This window comes from Porites lutea, chromosome 2, assembly GCF_958299795.1.
Source record: "Porites lutea chromosome 2, jaPorLute2.1, whole genome shotgun sequence".
In the NCBI taxonomy this organism is placed as follows: domain Eukaryota; kingdom Metazoa; phylum Cnidaria; class Anthozoa; order Scleractinia; family Poritidae; genus Porites; species Porites lutea.
In genome coordinates, this window is record NC_133202.1 from 7,171,607 (window position 1) to 7,193,060 (window position 21,454).

General features: G+C 38.8%; 2 protein-coding genes and 1 long non-coding RNA gene across 4 annotated transcripts in view; all 3 read right to left on the reverse strand.

Moving 5' to 3' along the window:
* Positions 1-6,808, reverse strand: part of LOC140927568 (uncharacterized) — a 31,606-nt gene extending 24,798 nt beyond the window's left edge. The window contains exons 1-3 of one of the 2 annotated variants that reach the window (XR_012164564.1): positions 6,580-6,808; positions 4,986-5,055; positions 4,160-4,321 (exon numbers count right to left, since the gene is read on the reverse strand). This is a non-coding gene — a long non-coding RNA (uncharacterized lncRNA). Of the gene's footprint in view, positions 1-4,159; positions 4,322-4,985; positions 5,056-6,579 lie in introns of those variants that run through there. The other variant, XR_012164565.1, reaches the window with a different exon arrangement.
* Positions 6,809-8,062: 1,254 nt separating this feature from the next.
* LOC140926551 (uncharacterized) lies at positions 8,063-9,070 on the reverse strand. Its single transcript, XM_073376279.1, has one exon. The coding sequence runs from the start codon at positions 9,066-9,068 to the stop codon at positions 8,112-8,114; it is 957 nt and encodes a 318-aa protein (XP_073232380.1). The 5' UTR covers positions 9,069-9,070; the 3' UTR covers positions 8,063-8,111.
* A 716-nt stretch (positions 9,071-9,786) lies between these two features.
* The window catches only part of LOC140927566 (HEAT repeat-containing protein 3-like), a 31,030-nt gene continuing 19,362 nt past the window's right edge, over positions 9,787-21,454 (reverse strand). Inside the window, exons 12-16 of the mRNA XM_073377240.1 lie at positions 15,122-15,258; positions 14,193-14,290; positions 12,330-12,473; positions 11,784-11,960; positions 9,787-11,345 (exon numbers count right to left, since the gene is read on the reverse strand). Coding sequence (XP_073233341.1) covers positions 11,244-11,345; positions 11,784-11,960; positions 12,330-12,473; positions 14,193-14,290; positions 15,122-15,258 — 658 coding nt within the window. The 3' untranslated portion in view covers positions 9,787-11,243. The remainder of the gene's footprint in view (positions 11,346-11,783; positions 11,961-12,329; positions 12,474-14,192; positions 14,291-15,121; positions 15,259-21,454) is intronic.

Below are 21,454 nucleotides of genomic sequence, written 5' to 3' on the forward strand. Positions count from 1 at the left end.
GAAAACCGTTATCACATCAGAATGTCTCTTTTTCCAAATCTAAACTTTGACAGACACTCGGACTCGGTCATCTCATTCAGGTTGAAAGTTGAATAATCTTCGTAGGGAAAGCAGGTGTTTTTCCACTCGAAAAGGTCAGACAACACAAAAAATTCTTCACCGTCAATGAGATTAGACGTACGGCTTAAAAAATAAGATCTTACATTGTTTTAAAAGACGCTATTGCGAAAAACTTTGTTGCGAAAGAACATCACAGTTTTAAATTTGTGTTTACATTTCGTTTACATTCAGTGTCGTCGTCGTCGACCCATCGACTGCATCTTAAATTTCCTTTTTCCCGCCGAAACTGACGTTCTCGTTCCAGTCTTTTCCCAGTCATCAGACGTCGTCGTCGTGAACTTCGTCGTGGTTCTTAAGTTCCCTACTTTTGCCTCGCTTTGAGGCGCTTGCTTACGTTTTGCTTCACTTTGACGCGCTAACGCACATAGTGATTCGTGTGCCCTCGGCGTTCATCTTTCAAACGTTTGCTTTGTTTTCTGTCTTCGTAAATCGTTCATCATTTTAAAGTGTGCTGAATCTTCGTAAAGCGTAAATATTTAAGAGTTTGCTGAAGGTCTACTATCGATCTATGTTTGCTGAATTTTTCAAAAGGTTCATCTTTCAAAAGTTTTGGCGGCCGTTGTGCCACAAAGTAAATCTACCGAGTTGTGTAGCTGGGCGGCAGTTGTGCGACAAAGTAAATCTACAAAGTTGTGCAGCTCGGCGGCCGTTGTATCACAAAGTAAATCTACAGAGAGGTGAAGCTCGGCGGCGCTGTTTCATTTTGACTTGAATGTGATATTTTCGGTACCGGACAAACGAACATTATAGGTCTATGTTATTTATTCGGAAAAACTTGTAAACAGCCCACAGTAGCTCCATTCAAGTCACTAGCTGAAATCAAGACACTCGACAAAATTACTGCACTTATTGAGACGGACCATACGATATCACTAGCCTTCAAGGCTTTTATAATGATACTCAGTTTAAATAGAGGTTTCGCTGTAAGCAATCCTTATCTTTTAAATATGCCATGATCAAATTAAAGCCCGGTTTCCATATGATCGCTTATCCCTGTGATCGCTGCGATCGCTGAGAAAAAACAAACTTGTGCAAGCGCAGCGATCATATGAAACCACTCTCCAGCGATCGCCGCGACAGCAATCGCTGAGATATAAAACGTTCTATCTCAGCGATCGCTGGAGAGTGCTTTCCATATGATCGCTGAACTATTTTTTCTCAGCGATCGTAGCGATCATATGGAAACCGGGCTTAATCTATCGCAATAACCATCCACCCTTCCTCCTCGACTGCTACCTGTACGCCTTACAAACATATCGAACGCACTCTTCTGAGCTCCGATTACTCCTAGTAGGCGAGTATATATTATAGTGAGGAGGAGAGAAACATCGCTCTACAACCCGCCCACCATATCCGACGCCGCCTCTCTCCAAAATTTACTCAAACCATTTAAAGATATCTTTAAGATTGTTGTTTTAAAAAGTAGCTCTGCAAATGCGTTATAGGAAGCTCTATAAAATTTGTATCTGTTTGGTCATCCTTGGGCTTCTTCAGGCGCTGCGAATTTATTAGCGCTGTACTTTATCGAAAATCTTTGATGCTATTAAATATACAGAAAACTCAACATTTTCCGATGTACATCTTTCCGTATTTATTTTAAAGCCCAAAATATATTATAAGTAGTCCATTTTCGCGAATGATGACCAAATGTGGGAAGACAAGTAAACAGTGAAAATCCTATTCCCAACTTCAATCAGAGAAGTTAATAGACTGAAAACTTCGAAAAACTGAGATGAATGATACATTCATCTATGAATTTTCAACTTTTTTCGAGCTATAGAAATCTCTGGATAATATGTGCTTCTTCGAACAGCTATTTCACAGAAACCATTCGTTGGGTGCCCCGGGCTACCACATGAAAAGACTGAAGGTCCACTAGATGTGCAAAATACATGTATAGGACTTTTAGTATAATAAACATTGCAAAAAAGAGCCGCTATGAGGCGATGCTTAAAGGGCTGTATAGGGACGGATTGTTACATGCTTCTGATCCAATGAAATTACTGCAATGTTTGTAAGAGAGGTCAGAGGAAATCAGACGAAGAGAAAGCCAGTTGTTAATGTCAGTTCCAGGATTAAGTGCGGAAATTGCACAATGTCGCATAAGTAGAGGAAGGTTACAAATCGAGAAAAGTGAGAAAATCCTCCGACAAACATATCAGCTACGGTCAGGCTTATGACAAGGTACATGGCACAAGTTCGAAGACTGCGGTTTTCTATAAAAAGAACAATTGATAGAGGGTTCACTGTTACTATAGCAACAGACATGGTAAGGAATACAGCGAGCCATCCGATGTACTCGGATGATATCATGCCTTGTTATTTTTTCCGCTTCACACTTTTAATTCCCTTTTTCTCTCTGTTCCTAGTCTACCTTTCAGAAGAAGTTGAAAAATATTTCAATAAAGAACGTGGACAAAGAAGGTTGATGTTAGTTCCGCAAAGATCACTATAATAATGGAGATACATAGGACGCTGATCGACAGTATCTGGGACAAACAATTTAGTTTTTATTCCACATGTTTCTCTGCTGAAATGGTGTTTTCCTGTTTTGTAAGCTATAAAAGTTATCATAGAAAGGGAACTCTTGATTTTAAACAGCGAATGGTCAAGGAATTTTCAGAGCTACTGCTAACAATAAATCATTTGATAGTTTTTCTACGTTAATGCAAAGTATACATAAACAATTATATGAAAGAACTAAGATCATCGCAGTTATAGACGCAACTTCAAAGGGCTTGCTTTTCCCAACTGCAAAAGTTGCGTCTACAACTGCGATGATCTTCTTTCATATAATTCTTCACCCCGCAGTTCTCATATATGATTTTCATATATTTTGATAACTATGTACGTAACAATTTCACTAAGTTAACGGAACTGAAATTTCTCATATGAAAAAATGAAGAGAGCCTAAGTCGCTTTCACCTCGGCTAATCCCCGCCTTTAAACATTTGGGGCATTTATGTGTAGGAATATATCATGAGTGAGGAGCGAAAGAAACATGGTGCTGCTAGAAACAACACACCATACGCGCACGCCAGCCTTCTCAAAAATCCTATTATAATCATTTTAGGATATCTTTTTAGATTTTTTTAAAGCTTTGCAAATGCTTTGTAAGAAGCAATATAAGATTTTTAACTGTTTTGTAATTCTAGAGCTCCTTAGTATATGCGAATTTAATACCCCTTCTTATTACTGTTCCAAAAATCTTTAATGCTTTTGTATAGTTTACTGAGAAATCAACATTTTGCGATACCTCTGTCCGTTACTGTTTCCAAGGCCAAAAATTTTAGTAGTCCTTTTTAGGAATGATGATCAAACCTGGGAAGTCTAAAGTGAAAAACGAACTTCAGAAAATCGTAGAAAAATTAATGGACTTAAAGCTTCAAAAAACTGAGACGTCAATGGAAATTTTTTATCTTGAAATTTTTTCTCGAGCTATGGAAATTTCCAGACAAATCTGTGCCTCTTCGAATAGCTTTTTTACAGAAAAAATTCAACCGTTGCGCCGGTCCCTACCATATGTTTGAAAAAGCTCAAAAAGTCTTATGAATGTCCTAAACAGTGGTCCATTAGTAGGACTTAGGTTTAAAAATATGCAGTTCTTAAATAAATGCTCAACTCTACGACAGAGTTGCATTTTCTTTTCTTCTTGTGTGTAACTAACCCTTACAAAATTCTTTGCTGGATGCCTCCACTAACGAAGCGGAAAACGAGTTTGTAAAATATCAATTAGGCTTGTAAAAGGTTTCTGCGTTGGAAGTTACTCCGGCGAAGAATAACGTCCGGCTCGATTAATACGGTCTTAAATTATCTGAACACCTGTTTTGGGAAATATTGCACTTAAGATAAAATACTTAAATAATTGCCTTTGCTTATCATTTCCGCTTAATATACGCACCACCTTAAAAAAAGGTTCTGAATTAAACTTTCAGTTGTTAAATTGAACTTCCTCTTTCAATCAGCCCACATTAATTAAATGGACCCTACTTGATCGGCACTCGCAATGATTATATCGCCGCGCGGTTTATCATTCGAGGACTAAACGAACACGAACTGTTTCTTTAAACTGTATTTTTTTAACTTGTATATAATTAAAGCTCCGTTAAAACATTATTTGATCTGTAATTGTCTGATAAAAGTATGCAAAAATGCTCACCTTAACTAAAAGTTTTTCAGTTGGTTGCTTGCTTGCTTTGTCCTATGAAAGAAAATATCAAAGGCGTGTGAGGGGACATTACAATCAGTTGACTTAAAACTGAGGGCGATAATATTAATGTTTGATATATAATTTTCAGCTGAATAATTTACTAACTGACGCCGGCGCTTGTTCACCTGAGTATAAGAATGACTGACCATTTCGGCCAACCCTTTTAAGACAATCAATATTTATCCATAGTGAGAACGGGAAAAGTCGATTGCATTGTCAGTTATCTTCTACCAATTTCAAAGTCAACCGAACTTCTTGTCATGTTAGCTCCATAAATATTTTTTGTGTGACGTAGCTTGTGTCAAAAAAATGAATGAAAATGAATTTGCCACCATTTTATTTAAAACTCAATCTTCAATGTTTTTTGTCTTGTGACTCCAATACGGGTCGCCACAAGTTCTTCCGCCAAATCAATAAAACCTTAAGACTTAACGAAGGAAATTAGGTCTGACGTCTATGGTGAGCTCGACAGCAGCTTATATGGCAATATACGGTGGAACCTAGATATAACAATGGGCTAAAGGACTTGCAAAATGTGCTCGTTTTAACGAGCTTTAGATATATAAAACTTCTTTTCAAATACTTCAGTTAGTAAGAGTGCTCTGACTTATAGCTCTGAAAATGCGCGCGTTCTAAGCTCAACTTTTTCCGATACCTCTTTCCGTTATTGTTTCAGAAAGCCGAAAATTCCAGTAGTCCTTCAAGCTTACGAATGATGACTAAACCTGGGAAAAGAAAGGTAAAAACCCAAATTCAGTTAATCGTAGAACAGGAGGGCTCCTGTCGTAGAAACATTAACCTGCAGACTGAATTCCAAAAACTGAGACAAACAATAGAACAGTCATCTAAGAATTTTAAATCTATCTCGAGCTGTAGGAATCTACAGACAATACTGAGTTTCTTTGAACAGATATTCTACAGAAAAAAGTCTTTGTGTGCCTCTACCACATGAAAAGATCTGAAGGTCTTCGGAATGTTTAGTATGTTTGCACTAGTGGTCTAAGCAGGACTTACGGTTCTTAAAGAAATACTCAATTGTATGATACCAAAAAAAACTATTTGTTTTTCTTCTTTTAAATAACTAACGTTTCACAAAATGCTTTGCTGGATGTCTCCTCTGATAAAGCGATGGAAAAAATATGCGTCTATATTTGAAAAATTAATCATCAGCTAGGCTTGTAAAAGGCATCTTCGTTGGACAGTGTTACGGCTCCAGCGAAGAATAATCTTCCGGTCTTAAATTACCTGCACATGACTGTTTTAAATATGGAAATATTGCACTAAAGAGCGAGCTAACCTTGAAAAATTTCCTTTGCTTATCATCTTCCGCTTAGTATATCTACCCCCATATATTTTTTAATTAGAACTTTGTTCGTCAATCAGCCCAAAAACAAATCGGCCCTGTACTATTTGATCGACACATACAATAATTATTTCACCGCTCCACACAGAAATTTTAGAACAATGGAGGAGTATGAAACAAACTAGATAACCAATTGACACAAACAAATGAATGATTGCCATACGTAATAACTATATAACCATTCTCCAACCCAGTTTTGCGATACTCCTTTCCGTTACTGTTTCCAAAGGCGAAAATTTTAGAAGTCCGGCCTTTTTTACGAAGTGGTGACTAAACCTTCAGAAAATTGTAGAACAGTTAATAGACTGAAACTTCGAATAACTTATATGAATTTCACCTAGAACTTTTAACCCAGTTTCTCGAGCTATCTATAGAAATTTCCAGAAAAACATGATTGTGCTTGATCTTCTAACAGAAAACAGTCGTTGAGTTCCCCTACTACACTTGAAAAGATGTGAAGGTCAACTGAATGTCCTAAACCGCGGTCTAAGTAGGACTTATATTTGCTTCTTTAAGATTAGTATATCTATCGCTCTATAACTGCTATGTTTAACATCAAATTTATGCTCACTGACTGCATGATACCGCAGTAAAAACCTTTAATATGTTTCGTTTTGTTCTAGCCTGTTCACAGATCCTCTATTTTCTACTTCAAAGTCCGTCGAGCGCACGTGATAAAAAACAAAAACCGCGGGGGATTTACTGACCGCCAGCGGAAGGGTTTTGGGGTTGGAGAAGGAGAAAATTCTTTATTTTTCTTTCTTGCGCTCCTCGCTCGTTCTCGCTCGTCAATGTTTTCGAAAAGAACGAAAAGAAATTATAATATAACAGCGTCTGTGTACAGGCAAGTTTTGTTCAGCCGTTTCGTTTTGTTTAAATAACTAACCTTTCGCAAATGCTTTGCTGGATGTCCCCACTGATGAAGTGAAAAAGTATATTAATAGTTTTTGCTTGGAAAATATCAGTTGGGCTTGTAAAAGACGTCTGTGTTGGAGGTAACTCCAGCGAAAAATAATCTTTCCTCGATTTATACGTTTTTATAAATTATCTGCACATCTGTTTTGGGAAATAATATTTCACTATTAAAAGCTTCAGTAATTACCATGAATAATTGTCTTGGCCATCATTTTTTTACTCCTAATTGATCTACCTCCACTAAATAACTAAAAATTTGCTGCTGAATTATGCTTTTTGTTAACTTGAACTCCCTTGTTTTAATCAGCCCACAACCAATCGACCCCGTTTGATGGACACCTACAACGATTATTTCGCGGCGTCCGTGCATCATTTAAGCAAGTAGGACACGAGCTGTAGTTTCTCTAGGTGTCCTTACAGTTTCAAATTATAGCTTATTTCATGTCGATAGTTACTGAATTTTTCCTGAATTTTTTTGACAAAATTATGCCAAGTAAAACAGAAGTGCAAGATAGTACAAAAGAGAACACATTTTACTATCAACAGATCCTTTGGCCTGCGTAGGGACTGGCGGCGAGTGAATGAGTTCCTCTCGCCAGGGCACCGCTATTATTTGCGCGCTAAAACTTAATTTCTTTTAGTTTTTTTATTACACTATGTGCATGAATCCCATTGGAACAATAAGACCTTTCCTGTTTTGTGCTCTTATTTTTAAGGATGTCTCATGAGCAGCTACGGTTATAAACATGTTTAAGTTTTATCTGAATTGAAACAATTTAAACCTTCTTCCTTCATGTCTGTAAAGTAGCTATTTAGCTACTGAAGCACATTTGACCGCGTTACATAAAGGTCATAGCATTTTATTGTATTGTTTTGTATTGTATTGCACTGAATTGCATTGTATTGCTTTGCTTTGCATTTTATTGAATTGTATTGTATTGTATTGTCACCCAACCATTTGTGACATTGCCTCCAAAACATGTTCACCTGTTCCAAAGTAATCAACTCTTTTAAGCGATAGAATTCGTGGACCGACACTTTTCGGAAAAGCCCTAAATTTAATCTTTCCTATAAGCTTTCTTCGCAAAACATGCGTGGCTTCGATCACGCAACGATTCTTAGTCCCAGTTTCCACGGTCTCCGCTAGGAACGCCTGGCACAATGACCCCCTTTTGTGTCCTAAAGGCGGACCATTAGAAAAGTTATGGGGGAGGGGGGGAGGTTGAGGAATTTTAGAGCCGGAGGAATTTTTTGTTGTTATCAAAGTCCTTGTATGAATTATTTTGGGCCATTGCATGAACATTTTTTAGGGTTAGTTGGCGTGCATGAATTTTTTTTCATTTAATTTTCCCTTGTGCGAATATTTTTTGGACCTCGTCAGGATAGGATAGGATAAGTGCTTTATTATCAACAGGGCGCCTACAGACACATGTGTTTACCAAGATAACAAAGATTTTCATGCAATAATTACAGAGGTGTACATTTGTAAAATTTATACAACTATTAAACAAGGTTATATTTAACGCGTCTATCTCTTTCGCGGAAGCGATCATATACGTATTTAGCCACAATTTTTTGCGTTTTCTCTCCTTGCTTCATACTTATCAACGTTGTAAAGGCAGAGCTTGGAGTCATAGAGTCAAGAATAAGATTAGTTTCCTTTTTTAGCGTATTGAACAGCTCTCTCCTAGGATCCCTATAGGCTATGCAATTCATCAAAAAGTGCTCCTCGTCTTCTAATCCAGTTTTACATAATGGACAGATTCTTTGGTCTGGTGGTTGATAGGGTTTAACGTATCGTCCAGTTTCAATTGCTAGTTTGTGGTTGCTTAATCTTAGCTTTGTGATTGCTACTCTGTGATTAATGTTTCTTACATTTGTGAGGTAATTTTCGTAGTCATGGGTAAGTTTAAATTTCCTAAAAGTTCTTAGTTTGTTTTTTTGATGCGGGTCCTTTCGTTCATCGTTGTGTATTTCGCTAATCCATGTTTGCTGTTCAATGTCTAAGAGTCTCTGTCGTATATAGTTCATGATTGCGGGAGTGTTAGTTTTCGCTGACCATATGTCGCCAAGACCTGCGAGATTTAATAGTCGTTTTAATTTGCTTGACCAAAGTTCCTTTTTATCTTGACCAATTTGGTCTGTAAATGCTATTCCATAGAGTTTATTTTGGTGCTCCGGCTCACAAAATTTCAGCCAATATTTAATGGCTCTGCACTTTGTCTTCGTTCGCATTGGGAAACGGCCTAACTCCGATCTGCACGCATTTAAGCTACAGAATTTGTTTACTCCCAATAGCCACCTTATGAACTTCGTTTGAACAAACTCAATTGGATCATTTTCTAGCTTTCCGTCGTGATCGACCCCCCAGACCTCGCTTCCGTAGGTGAGTATTGGGGAAATAACCGTGTCAAAAATTTTCATTGTGAGCTGTACATCGTCTCTGAAATGGTCGCCCATTTCCTTCCTCGTCAAACCCCCCCCCCTCCCCCCACCCCATCCCGTAAGTTTTCTAATGGTCCGTCCCTAAGTACGAAGCGCGTTGCAGGTTATGACTGTCGCTGCTTTCGCAAGCGAGAATCAGAATTAACATACATTTTACGTATTAACTGAGATTTACCGACAACCGACAAGTAGACCCCCCCCCCCCCCCCCCCCGCCCAATTCAGACCCTCCAAGTAAAACAGAAGTGCAAGATCTGCAATCGGCGACAAGATTAGTTGAGACACTTAGGCCAAAACAACATCTCATAAGCATGTTTTATTTACTAATTAAAAATAGTGCTTAACACCAATCAGTAGTCCCTTAGTCATTTTTATACCGCTGGTCATAAGGTTTGTGGGTAGTCGCAAACGACCCTACTTCGTCAAGGGGGTAGGAGTGGGGGTATCTTTGCTCGAGGTACCTCAAACCACCAACAGATAGTTTCGTATTTATGTGTAAGTTGCTTTCTGCTTCAAAGAATTCTCTCTTTGATTTAATAATACAAAGCAGTTTGTGCACCTACAGAAGAAACTTTTCGAGGAGAATAAAAATGGCAAAGTACACATTTTTCTTGGGCTCTGTGTCTCGTCGTCAGTTTTCTTGTTTCCTTTTTCCTGGCGCTTAACTCGAAAATTTTAATGGCGTTCATTTTCCTTACGCCGCAATTCCAGCAGCTTTGACAGGAAGTCGTCCCTTCATTTAAGTGTATACTTCATTTATTGCACGATTGTTGCATATTTACAGTGTCACATAAGTTATCATATTTTCAGAAGCTGTTTACAGAATGATAAACTCTTTCTTAATTCGATAGTCAGAACACTAGGCACCCTAGAAGATTAACTATTACGCCAGGCCGTTTTTAAACAGCCCGACCAGCCTCTTTTAAGCGGCCAACCTCAAGTGGCTACAGCCCTGTGTACCAGAGGTTTTTGATAGCGCGCGAAGAGATCAACTGCAGAGGGGATGATTCGTGGTCGGCCGAAGGCCGAAGCAACGAGAGGCGAAGGAGCAAAAAAGAGACGCAGGTCACTGTATAAAGATATGGCAGAAAACGGAAACCCCGCATGAAAAGACCTTGGCATTCAGCGACGGTGACCGCTAAATAGACATTACCTGAAGAAATAAATATACCCCTGGTTCCAAATAACTGAGATTACACAAGACGAACATTTTCCGTATGAATGACCGACTTGTTCAGAAAAATTTAGTCTTGACTATGATTCACACTTTGATTCGAACTCCGATCTGTGTCTTAAAAAGAAAACACGTGAAGCGAGAGAATCTAACTCCGTTGACAACAGAGTTTAAAAGGTATGATCACTCATCAGGGTAAAAAAAATGAGACGATGAACTATAACACCATTCGTCTATAAAAGCTACTATAGATGTCTTAAAATTCGTCAATAATTCACTCCAACAGTGTCGTGAATATTCAGTCCTTGCTGTCATAAAACTTGGTGAGAAATTCTTTGACTACTGATCACCAGAATTATCAAAGTACGAAAAGGGATATCTAAACAATTTTGAATTCGACTGAAATGCGCTTGATTTTTTCGAGATGAGAAACATACTCTGGTGTGGGTAAGATTATTTCATTAACCCGGATGTTAGTGGATTAAACCATTATTATTATCGTCAGTCGGCGTTTCTAACATCAGTTCACCCGTCCAAACGTGTTTAAACAGGTTAAACAGGTCCAATTTGTCTACGCAAATTTAACCAGTGTAAAAATGGCCAGAAGCTCCATCGTCTCTGAGCCTCCATCTAGTTCCACTAAAGTATCCCAGCGCGTTAGACTTCCACGATTGAAGATTCTTTTCATGCCGTACTCCTCGCGACTGGAAATGCCTCCTTCACACTAGATTCTGGTGACTCTAAGCTCTAACACAAACTTCAACGACTAACCTATGAATCAGTTTGACTAGCTACACAGGACACCAAACGCCGTCAATGACTGTAGTTTAATAGCTGGAAATCCTATTCGGCTTTAATGAGCTGAAACCTTTAATGGTGACGCGAAAGATGAATGAATAAAAAAAGCCTGAAAATCTAATACGCTGTGACCGCCAAATTTTTTGAAAGAGATGAAGGCTCCGGGATTCCTGAGAGGGCGAAGACCATTTGACGCGCCGCGGTCTGCCATTACACTTCCTAATGACCTTTCTGTTTGTATTTTATAAACCTCGCTAAGTTCACTCTCGCGGCATCTATCACAGGATAATGATCCCCAAGAGTTCTTCTCTCAGTTTTTACCTGAAAAACAACAAATGGGATTCTTAGAAAAGAGTTTTTCTCTTTGAAAACAAAGCTTAGTTAGTCTAACTTTTTCAACGACGCACGAATTCGGTGTTTTAAGATTTAAACTAAAACCAAAACAAAATTACGAAACTGCATTCAAAAATCAGTTGAATACCATTTTATTTGATACGATTTGGTAGGTAAACGTGATTAAATCAGGAAAACATTTCGAAAAATTTTGTACACTAATTCCTCAGCACTTCCTAAACCGCAAGAAAACGACACTCAAATCAGGGAAGGGCGAAATTGGCTATTTTTTCAAAAAAAGTGAGATGGTGATGTTTTTACGGCGCTAGCCACTCAATCGATATGATCAAACTAAGGAAAACTGGCTTGTATGTGACTTTTTCAAGTATAACTGAGGCATCCCGCGTACATTAAACTGTTCCTTACCCTAGCTTTTAGAACTGGTACCAACTGTTGAAGGTTGATCATGAGACCAATCGAGTCTGCAGCAGCGTTAACCAGCGGTCCGTCGGCGAAAGTATCAAAAATGGCGTCCAAGGTTTCACATATCACCCAGAGACTGTATTGACCGACCACAATATCACGGAAGACAGTACCTAAAGACTAATAAAAAAAGAAGCTTGAGTGATTCTTAGGATCCCATGATAAACAACACTAAAGCACTAAAAAAAAAAACGGCAAAGCTCAAAGATGAGGGACACAAAATTGTGAAATCCGCCCTGAACCTTTTTCGCTAAGAGTCAACAATTCATGACAGATGGCTCTAACTTTTGACTCACCGGACGGCGACCTAATTGCGCTGTTTTCACCATGGAAGCAAGAAAACTATTCAGTTGCTCTAAATGTACAAGTAGAAAGCACTCACAAATTATACCTCACATAACATAAACTTGATCTAGAGATAATTTAATCTTCTTCCGAGATCCTCCATTAGTGTGGTCTAAATAAAGATAATTAAAAGGGGAAACAAACCTTCAGGATCTCCAGCCCGTTGTCTTTTCTTGCGGCCATCTTGCCGATGAATCCTAGAATGCTTATCAGCTTGACTTTCACTGCTTCACATGAGGTTTCGACGGTAACTCGGCACAATATGGTCACATGTTCAGCTGTTATACACTACAAAAAAAAAACACCCAAATTCAGTTTTCACCTATCATCAGCTGCTCAATGTGTCTTGCAAACGAGCGAGTTTAAACCCAGCTTCAACAAATCAGGGGCCCGTTTCTCGAAAGTCCCGATAATTAACGGGCCCGGTAAGCTGTCTCCGTTTACATTAAAGATCGAGGTTTCAATAGTTTTGCATCTAACACGATAAAACTGTCAGTTAATGAAACAAAATGGAGTAGTTTGCTAGCCAGGACCCGCGCTCTTATTCTTTATATTTCGATTTGAATATTTGATTTCGGGCCCGTAAAGTTACCGGAACTTTCGAGAAACGGGCCCCAGGTTGTTCCAGGTTGTGACAAGTTGTCGCAGAAAGTAGAGAATAGTTCTACTTTCTGTAACAAAATCTGTACGGGTTTCGCGTTTTACCGGCCCAAGGCAAAGTCATTGTGCAGCACGTGATGTATCTACCGTGTATTGCGCGACTTCTGCGTAATTATAGCCAATAAGAAGTCAGTACTCACGCAACATGCAACAACTTGATTTCTACAGACTACTATCAACGTCTTACTTTAGAAAGCTGGTTTACTAACTTGGAACAAACGCCACTGAATCGCAGCCAACAGTTACCAGCGACGTACAAACGACTTATTGACGAGCAAAACTAACTACGAGAGAACGACTGGAGAACTGACAATTTGACTAACAATAGACGACTGTTTAACTGTGACAATAGACGGATCGAAACGCACCAATTACTGATTACGAGTCTTTATAGCCAATAACATCACGGCTTAACTGACAGACGACCAATAACATTGCGACGTAATTGACCACTCAGATCAATAACCAGAGTATGATACCATCAACTGACGTGATACAACTCACTTTGACTCTGAAGAGGACTACCGCACAGGTTGTCGAAACGTCTGTCACTGTCAACAACAACAGTCCTATTCAGGACTACGTTCACCCGGACGATCAAACTCAACCTACTTTTGAAATGACTCCTGGGTTCAAACCTTTCACATAACTTGATTTGTTACAAGACAAGCTTGAACGTGGGTGGTAAAACACGCAACATAGCTTTACAACCCGTTTTGCAGCAATGTTACAAAACACGTGTACCATTTTTGTTGCCCGTTCTACCATAGCTTTAGAAAAAATATTTTGGAGGAACTATGTATCATAACTAAAATCCAACTAGTGGTCTATTATCAATGCTGCATTCTGATTGGTTGAGCTACTACTAGGCTATATGTTATAGCCCACTAGTGGCAGAAAGCGCTGGCTTCTTGGCGGCAAAAAAGGATTAAAGTCTAGCTTTAACTAGCTAAAGTTATTTTATCGCGATATTTTTTACCAACAAGTTGGATTTTACTTAAACAATTATTCCTCTCGCCCTCGTGGCCTCTGAGTCAATGGCCCATTAAGCCTTCGGCCTCATGGGCTATTGACTCACAGCCCATTCGGGCTCGAGAAATAATTGTTAATTATCATTTCCACGCTGCCAGACGTTCACGTAGAGTCGCTTTTCAAAGCCTTCGCCTTTTTTACCGCAAGACAACCAAACGGTTGCGTCTTTCTGGTTACTTTTTACAGCTAACAAAAGTTGTTGATTAAATCGACGGCGATTGACTTGTTTCATCTACATGTACACTTTAGAACGCGAGAGAGCCCTAGACAAGCCAGACCTAAAACGTCAAAAAAAAAAAACGATTAGTAACTTACTTGAGGCTCTTGCAGTGAAACCAGTTTGTCAATCACTGATCGTAGAACTCCAGCGGCTGCTTCTAGAAAATCCTCCTCGTGGTACACAAATCCTCTGGCTAAGGTTAAAGAAATAGCAGTTTTACAATAAAAATTGTGCCCAAAATAGAGTAACTATTAATATTTCAAAAAGCAGATACAGGCAATCTAAGTATAGTTAAAAGAACTGAAAGCAAAAACAAGTGGCTATCGCTGAGCCCGGCAAAACGCGTTTGAGCAATACCGTGATTGGTTGAGGAAATGACGCGTGATTCTTTGATTCTTTGAGCCAATCAGTGTGCGTAACGGTAAAGTTAACTTCGTTCTTCAATAGACCCATCCACGGTTTTGTCAACTTTTGTTGTGAACCTGTTAGCGAAAACCTGTCGACACCGCTATAAAAAGGACCTTAAAAAACTAGTAATAAAGCCGAGGTTGAGGGTGATTTGTTGAAAACTAACGAAGATGTGGCTTTGCAAATTTTCGAAATTTTTCAAACTTCTTTTGACTGCGCGACTTTGCGGAGGTATACCTTCGCTCAATTTAAATGAATTACCTTCAAACTTGATTAGTTTACTAACTGCAGTTAACCCTTTCACTGCCAGAGTACTTGATGGGGTTTTGTAAGGTGACTCTAACTTTTTAGTCTGTGGACGAAAACCTATGATGTGACCATTTAAATGAAAGCTCTCTGCCTGTACGTGCACATGGTGCTATTTGTTATTCAAAATTTCACAAAATGAAATTTGAAAATTTGGTCGAAATTTGCTTTTGGCTAAATTTGACAGTGAAAGGGTTAAGGAACTCTTTTGGGCAGTATCGATGAATATTCCCTGACTAGATTCCACCAAACGTTAAAAAAAAGTGGAAGGGTCCATTGTAAAGAATTAGTACAAAACATTTCCACTTACTTTCAGCGGCAAAAGCTAGAGTGAACAGCGAACACCACAACTGTCCAAGTGCCACCTCTCCTCCTAGTAGATCAGCGTCTAAGGCTGTCACTATATTGTTGAGACAGATCAGTGCTCTCGCTTGTACCGTACTTAAACTAAAAGCAAAGATTTATACTGATTTTGAGTGCGGTAAGACCAAGTAATCTTAACCATGACAATTCACACTGTCAGTCCTATGAACTGACTTAACACCTGTCGATTCGTTTACGATGACCCCTAGAGGACAAAGTTTTTTCGCGTATTCTCAAAAAATACCATCACCCCAGAAAGCTTTATTGTTCTTTCAACTTTCAACTTCAACTTTGTTTAAATTTTGGAAATATAACAAAAGATACATTGGGACTGGCCTGCAGTTAGCGACGCTATTCGAGGCAGGCCAAGCTACATAATTTACTACAAACTAGAATTAAGAATTTGAGGTATCCTATTCATTCATTCTTTTTTTCACCACAAACGTTATTGCGGTTATTTTTATTGAAGGAAGTTAAGCCCTCTCCCAAACACAAAATGATAAAACCCGTAGTGGAATGACGACGGCTACACCGTTTTCCCGCGCGCGCTCCGTACCTATGCACCTATCAATGGTTTGCCCCAGGATGGGGGAGGAGGCGGGGGCAACACAAGAGAATTGAAACGTACGCGGGTAAGGAATTTGACATCCTGAATGTCCCCAGGGTGAGAAATTTGACTCAGCCGGCATCTTGGAAAATGGAGGACCAGGGAATGAGTGATAAGAAGGCCGCCATCTTAGAAAACAACCAGTAGCCATTAGGATGAGTTTCCCACATTTTGCTGTGTTCATTTCTTTGTGAAGGATGGCAGAACCAAAGTTAGGAGTATCTTGTTGCTTTTTAAGTTTTTGAAGTTTTATGACAAAAAGTATTTTGTCCCTCGACATTGAGAAGCAATACTTGCACAAAGTCTCATTTAAAAAAAATGACTGCGACATGAAACTTCCTAATTTCACGCGCCCGCTTTATGGAGAACGTGCATGAGCGCATCTAAAAAATGGTCTTTTCCTTTTTCTTCTTCTAAACTTAAATACGGTGCTTTCGGATTCAACCCCAGAAAATTTCGCCAACATAAGACAAATTAAATGAAATAGAATAAGATCGATAAAGTTTGAAACAATGTCGAAACTGTGCGAACCCCATCCTCGGAGACCCAGGGGCAGTTAGTCGGGTCGATAAAATGTTCGTGGTGAAAGTTTTCTGTAAGACCGAGACGAGCCCCTGGGCACTTACTCTTACCGAACCAGTTCCAGAAGCGTTTGAATTGCCTGCTTCTGATTGGCCAGAAAAATTTTTTTCTGGCCAATCAGCGAAGAGAAGCTGCCGGGTGACTCTCGTGTTTTCTTACACGACGTAGTTTTCCTCATCGATCGCCATAGTTGCGTAGCGCGTTCAACGGGAAAAGTTTCTCGAGGAAAGTTTCAGAACAAAATGTTAACAACCCGCAAAATTGCAACCTTTAGCACGGCTACAAGAAACAAACACTCTCCGATGAATTTTTAGGGCGGATCTTTCCAAGGTATCGTAAATTTTTATTGCTGATACGATACGCGATGCATGACTTTCACTTTCCACACCTTAATTTGCTCACATTGTCTAGTATACAACGCCAAGCTTACATTTTAGATGTCCATGTTCAGCATGTTCGTTGCACGACTTCTGATACTTTCTACAGCGTGAAAATTTCCGTTGCACGGGCAACGCAACTACGTCGATTGATCGTGGGAATTGCTGGCTTGCTGCAGTGCACGCACCTTCTTGCTTTCGCGCCAAACTTAAATACAGCCAACAACAACAAAAACAACATCTTTTATTTAAACACGGTGGGTCTTAAAGCTAATATAGCTTATGGGGCCGTGTAAAAAATGTTAATAAAATAAAATAATAAAAATTATTAAAATTGAATGTAGTCAATAAAAGGTGAAATATGTACAATAAAAGATATGAATAAAATTAAAAAAAGACGAAATCACTGTCAATTTGGGGACGACCCATTTGCGGTGACTCTTCATTAAAGTTCAAGTTTCTGAGGGCGTGAGACTTTTTTGCCCTTTTGGCATAGTCCCTGGCGCTGACAGCGGATGGCTGTAAAAGATTCCAAACAATAGATCGTCTGTAAGAAATAGAGTTTTTCATATAATAAGTTTCAAAACGTTGAACGCTAACACGATGTTGATGACGGAGGTCATACTTAGACTCTTTCCTTTGGATTATATGTTCCAAACATGATGGAACTATGCGGTTGCTTATATTATAAATTAAGGTGACTATTTTGACCTTATAAGTGTCGAATAAAGAGTCCCAGTTAGCTGTTTTTCTTACATCCTCAGAGGGCATGTCGCGTGGGCCATTGTGTTTAGTTCGAAATCTCGGTCCAGTTAAGTGCTGATTCCTGACTTGTTAAGTGAGGTCGATTTTTGCAGGCTGTGTGGGTTTATTTTTACGGATAAGTGAAGAAAAAAAAATTAAGGTGAGTTTGCGAAAATGTTTGAAAGTGGTTGGTGTGAAAGTTTTGGAGGGCGATAAACGCGCTTTGTGTGATACATGTAGGTACAGAGTTGAGAAATCGTGGAAGGCTGGGATGTCTATATAGATATTTTTGTAGTCACTAAAACTTTACAAGGATTGAACGCTCTTAAGGAAATTCCAGGGAGAAGAGACCAAGGAATAGGGACACTTTCCAAAGATCCAACTTCAGCTCTTGATTTCAAGGACCTGGGTCTCTGGCTTACTAAACCGCATAAGAGAACCTGGGTTAATCTTCACTGTGATTAGAATTATGGCTAATATAGTAGAAATGAATTTTTATTATAAGATATCTTTTAACAAATACATGTATAAAAGTAATTTCCCATAATATGTGATTTTTTGCCAAACTATAAATCTATGATTGACTTGATGTTTCCCCTTACTGACCCCCTCAAACACATCCACAGTGCCATTGTTTTAACTCCCTTGGAATTGATGGTACAAGATTGGGCTTATTTTGAAAAAATAATACTGCAAATTTTTTATATCAACAATTTTCCTTTGGTGCATTTGTTTGATATTTCATAACTTCCCTGTCATAATTCTCCTCATCTGACAATAATATTCTTCATTGATAATCATTTTTAAATCTTTAAACACCCTCTTCAGAAAGGTAAAAATCTTCATTGCATGGTCACCATTCCACAGTGTCTCTAAAATACTTTCCACAGAACATAATTTATTACAATTATCAATTATTGTTTCCTGTAGAAGACAATCAGAGAATACAAATTCTAGAATACAAGCAGTGAAGATTTGATTCTTGAAATTCCTGTCACAGATCATCTTGATTTTCTTTAAGCAGACTAACAGTCTTTGGCACTGATGTCGCAACATAAGTGGTTTGGAATGATTCTGCTGTTTTCATTACTGTCATCAGAAAAGGAAGGAGTTTTTTCTCTTCTGCAGGTTTTACACTTAATAAAATCTAAAAGAAGAAAGACTTTTACAATTATCGAAGACAGTAAGGGACAATTTCAGCACAGTTCCCTTTTTCCAGAGAGTGTTGGAAAACAGTTTTGTATGTTATGTGTAGGTATACCATATTTACTTGTGTATAATGTGCACCCGAATATAATTCACACCCCATTTTTCTAGACAGTTTTCAAATAATATACTCAAGTATACTTGTTGGCCACCTAGTAAAACAAACCCTTTGGGACAGAAAGAATCACCAACAAATACCCCAGCATAAATGTTTATTAACAAATTAAAATAAAATAAAATATAAAATATTACAGCTCCCTAGTATATGCATAACTCAAGCAGTATTATAAGTAGACATGTGAACTCCAACAAAAAAGTAAAAAAAAAATGTCAACAGCTTAAAATTAAAATTCATGTAATGGCATCTGTAGTTCTGTATTATGGGGTGTCTTTCCATTTCAGTCACAAGGCTTACTTCATCAGTTTTCTATTGTCAATAAATGGTGACAATTAAACATGATATTTCTTGTGAAGTGTCTGTCATTACTGAGCATCCTTGAATAAAAGCCAGATCTATTGTTAAGTATAATGGGGGTCCTGAAGGGGGGATATCAATCCCATTGAAACTGTTTAACCGTCAATTCCAATTTTTTACAATTTTTCCCATTCTCAGTGATAGAATCCCCCTGCCAGGGACTTAAATCCCATTTTTCCAGAGCAACAACATCCCATTTTACCCCTTCAGGACTCCCCACAATGAATTCAGTGTAGCACCCTTCCTAGTAAACAAATCAGCATACTTACCAATGAACAGCTGTATGTACCTGCAACGAGATTCTTCTGGTAAAACTCCTTAAAGAACATTGCCCTGAATTTCTTGTCCCCCAGTTAATGATTCCGGGCTTCCGTACAACAAAGAAAACGCTTCCTATCCATTCAATATTTCTCGATCTTTCGTTTTGCTTTCCCATAAGAAAGCGGCCTGAATTCCTAGTGACCTCGAGTACTTTACCTGGTCCTCAACAATTGACCTGAGAGGTGAAATCACTATGACCAATGGATTACTAGGGAATTCATAACATTTAGTATAGCATCTAACGATTTTTAACCCCCCTAGCTTATAGGCAACATTTGGAAGGTTAGACTCTTCTATCAACTGCCCAAAAACATCTTTTCTTTCCACAATCTTCTCAATAATAAATCTTTACTTCGCTTTGAACTGTACCACAGGAAACAAAGACAAGCCTTCTAATTCTTCAACCGCTTGCTGGAGGTCTCCCTCGAATCTTAAGTTAACACTACTATCAACTTCGGCAGAATTCGTACGGTCAACTTCTGTAAGCTTTTAAGCTTAAAAGTTTCGAAAGGAGTGTGGAGCGAAAGCAAGAAGAAGGCACTGCAGCTAGCCGGCATTTCCCACGATCAATCGACGTAGTTGCGTGGCCCGTGCAACGGAAATTTTCACGCTGTAGAAAGTATCAGAAGTCGTGCAACGAACATGCTGAACATGGACATCTAAAATGTAAGCTTGGCGTTGTATACTAGACAATGTGAGCAAATTAAGGTGTGGAAAGTGAAAGTCATGCATCGCGTATCGTATCAGCAATAAAAATTTACGATACCTTGGAAAGATCCGCCCTAAAAATTCATCGGAGAGTGTTTGTTTCTTGTAGCCGTGCTAAAGGTTGCAATTTTGCGGGTTGTTAACATTTTGTTCTGAAACTTTCCTCGAGAAACTTTCGCCGTTGAACGCGCTACGCAACTATGGCAATCGATGAGGAAAACTACGTCGTGTAAGAAAACACGAGAGTCACCCGGCAGCTTCTCTTCGCTGATTGGCCAGAAAAAAATTTTTCTGGCCAATCAGAAGCAGGCAATTCAAACGCTTCTGGAACTGGTTCGGTAAGAGTAAGTGCCCAGGGGCTCGTCTCGGTCTTACAGAAAACTTTCACCACGAACATTTTATCGACCCGACTAACTGCCCCTGGGTCTCCGAGGATGTGCGAACCCAGGAGGCCCACACAAACTGTGTGACCGTTATGATGCTTGGATTTAGAGGAAATCAGGGGCACCGAACGAGACTATAGTTTAAAACCACTTAAATATAGCATTGTAGAACGTATTCTAGTATTTAAACGGTAGATATAGGCATATTTTTATCCAGCTGAAAGTCTAGTGATCGGAAAACAATAGGGATCAAAACTTACCTTCTCGAAAATTTCAGCCAGAAAAAAGGCTTCCGAAAATTCTAGGTGACCTTTTTAGGGTAAAAGTCCGTTAAAAATGGGCAATTATACCATTTTTTTAGATGTTCGAAAATCCTAGGAGAGGCAGGCAACCAAGAAATTTTACAACAAATGTTCCGAAAATTCTAGATGTCAAATCGTCTTCCGAACAGATATTTTCCAAAAATTGACGTTGGGTGCCCCTGAGGAAATGTATCGTGATATCGAAAAGATTTTTATTATCATAACATAATACGACGAATTCTTACATATAAGACCAAAAAGGTCTGTCTACGATACGCTCAGGTGAACATCAAATGTCAAACCCTTTACATCGCTATAATTCGTCGTTTCCAGCTGCAAGAACGGCAATACGCAACATTTCACGTAAAAAGATGTTCAGTTTGGTCTTATCAGAAACTCATAAGGGGTTGAAAACCGGTCTTATGTATAAGAATTCATCGTATTATATTTCGATAATATGAACCTTTTCGATATCACCATACATTTCCTCTAAACATTACAACGGTAACACAATTTGCGTGGGTACCCTGTGGTCCGAATTCACTTTTTTAAAAAGTGACATTTTCGGGTTGTTC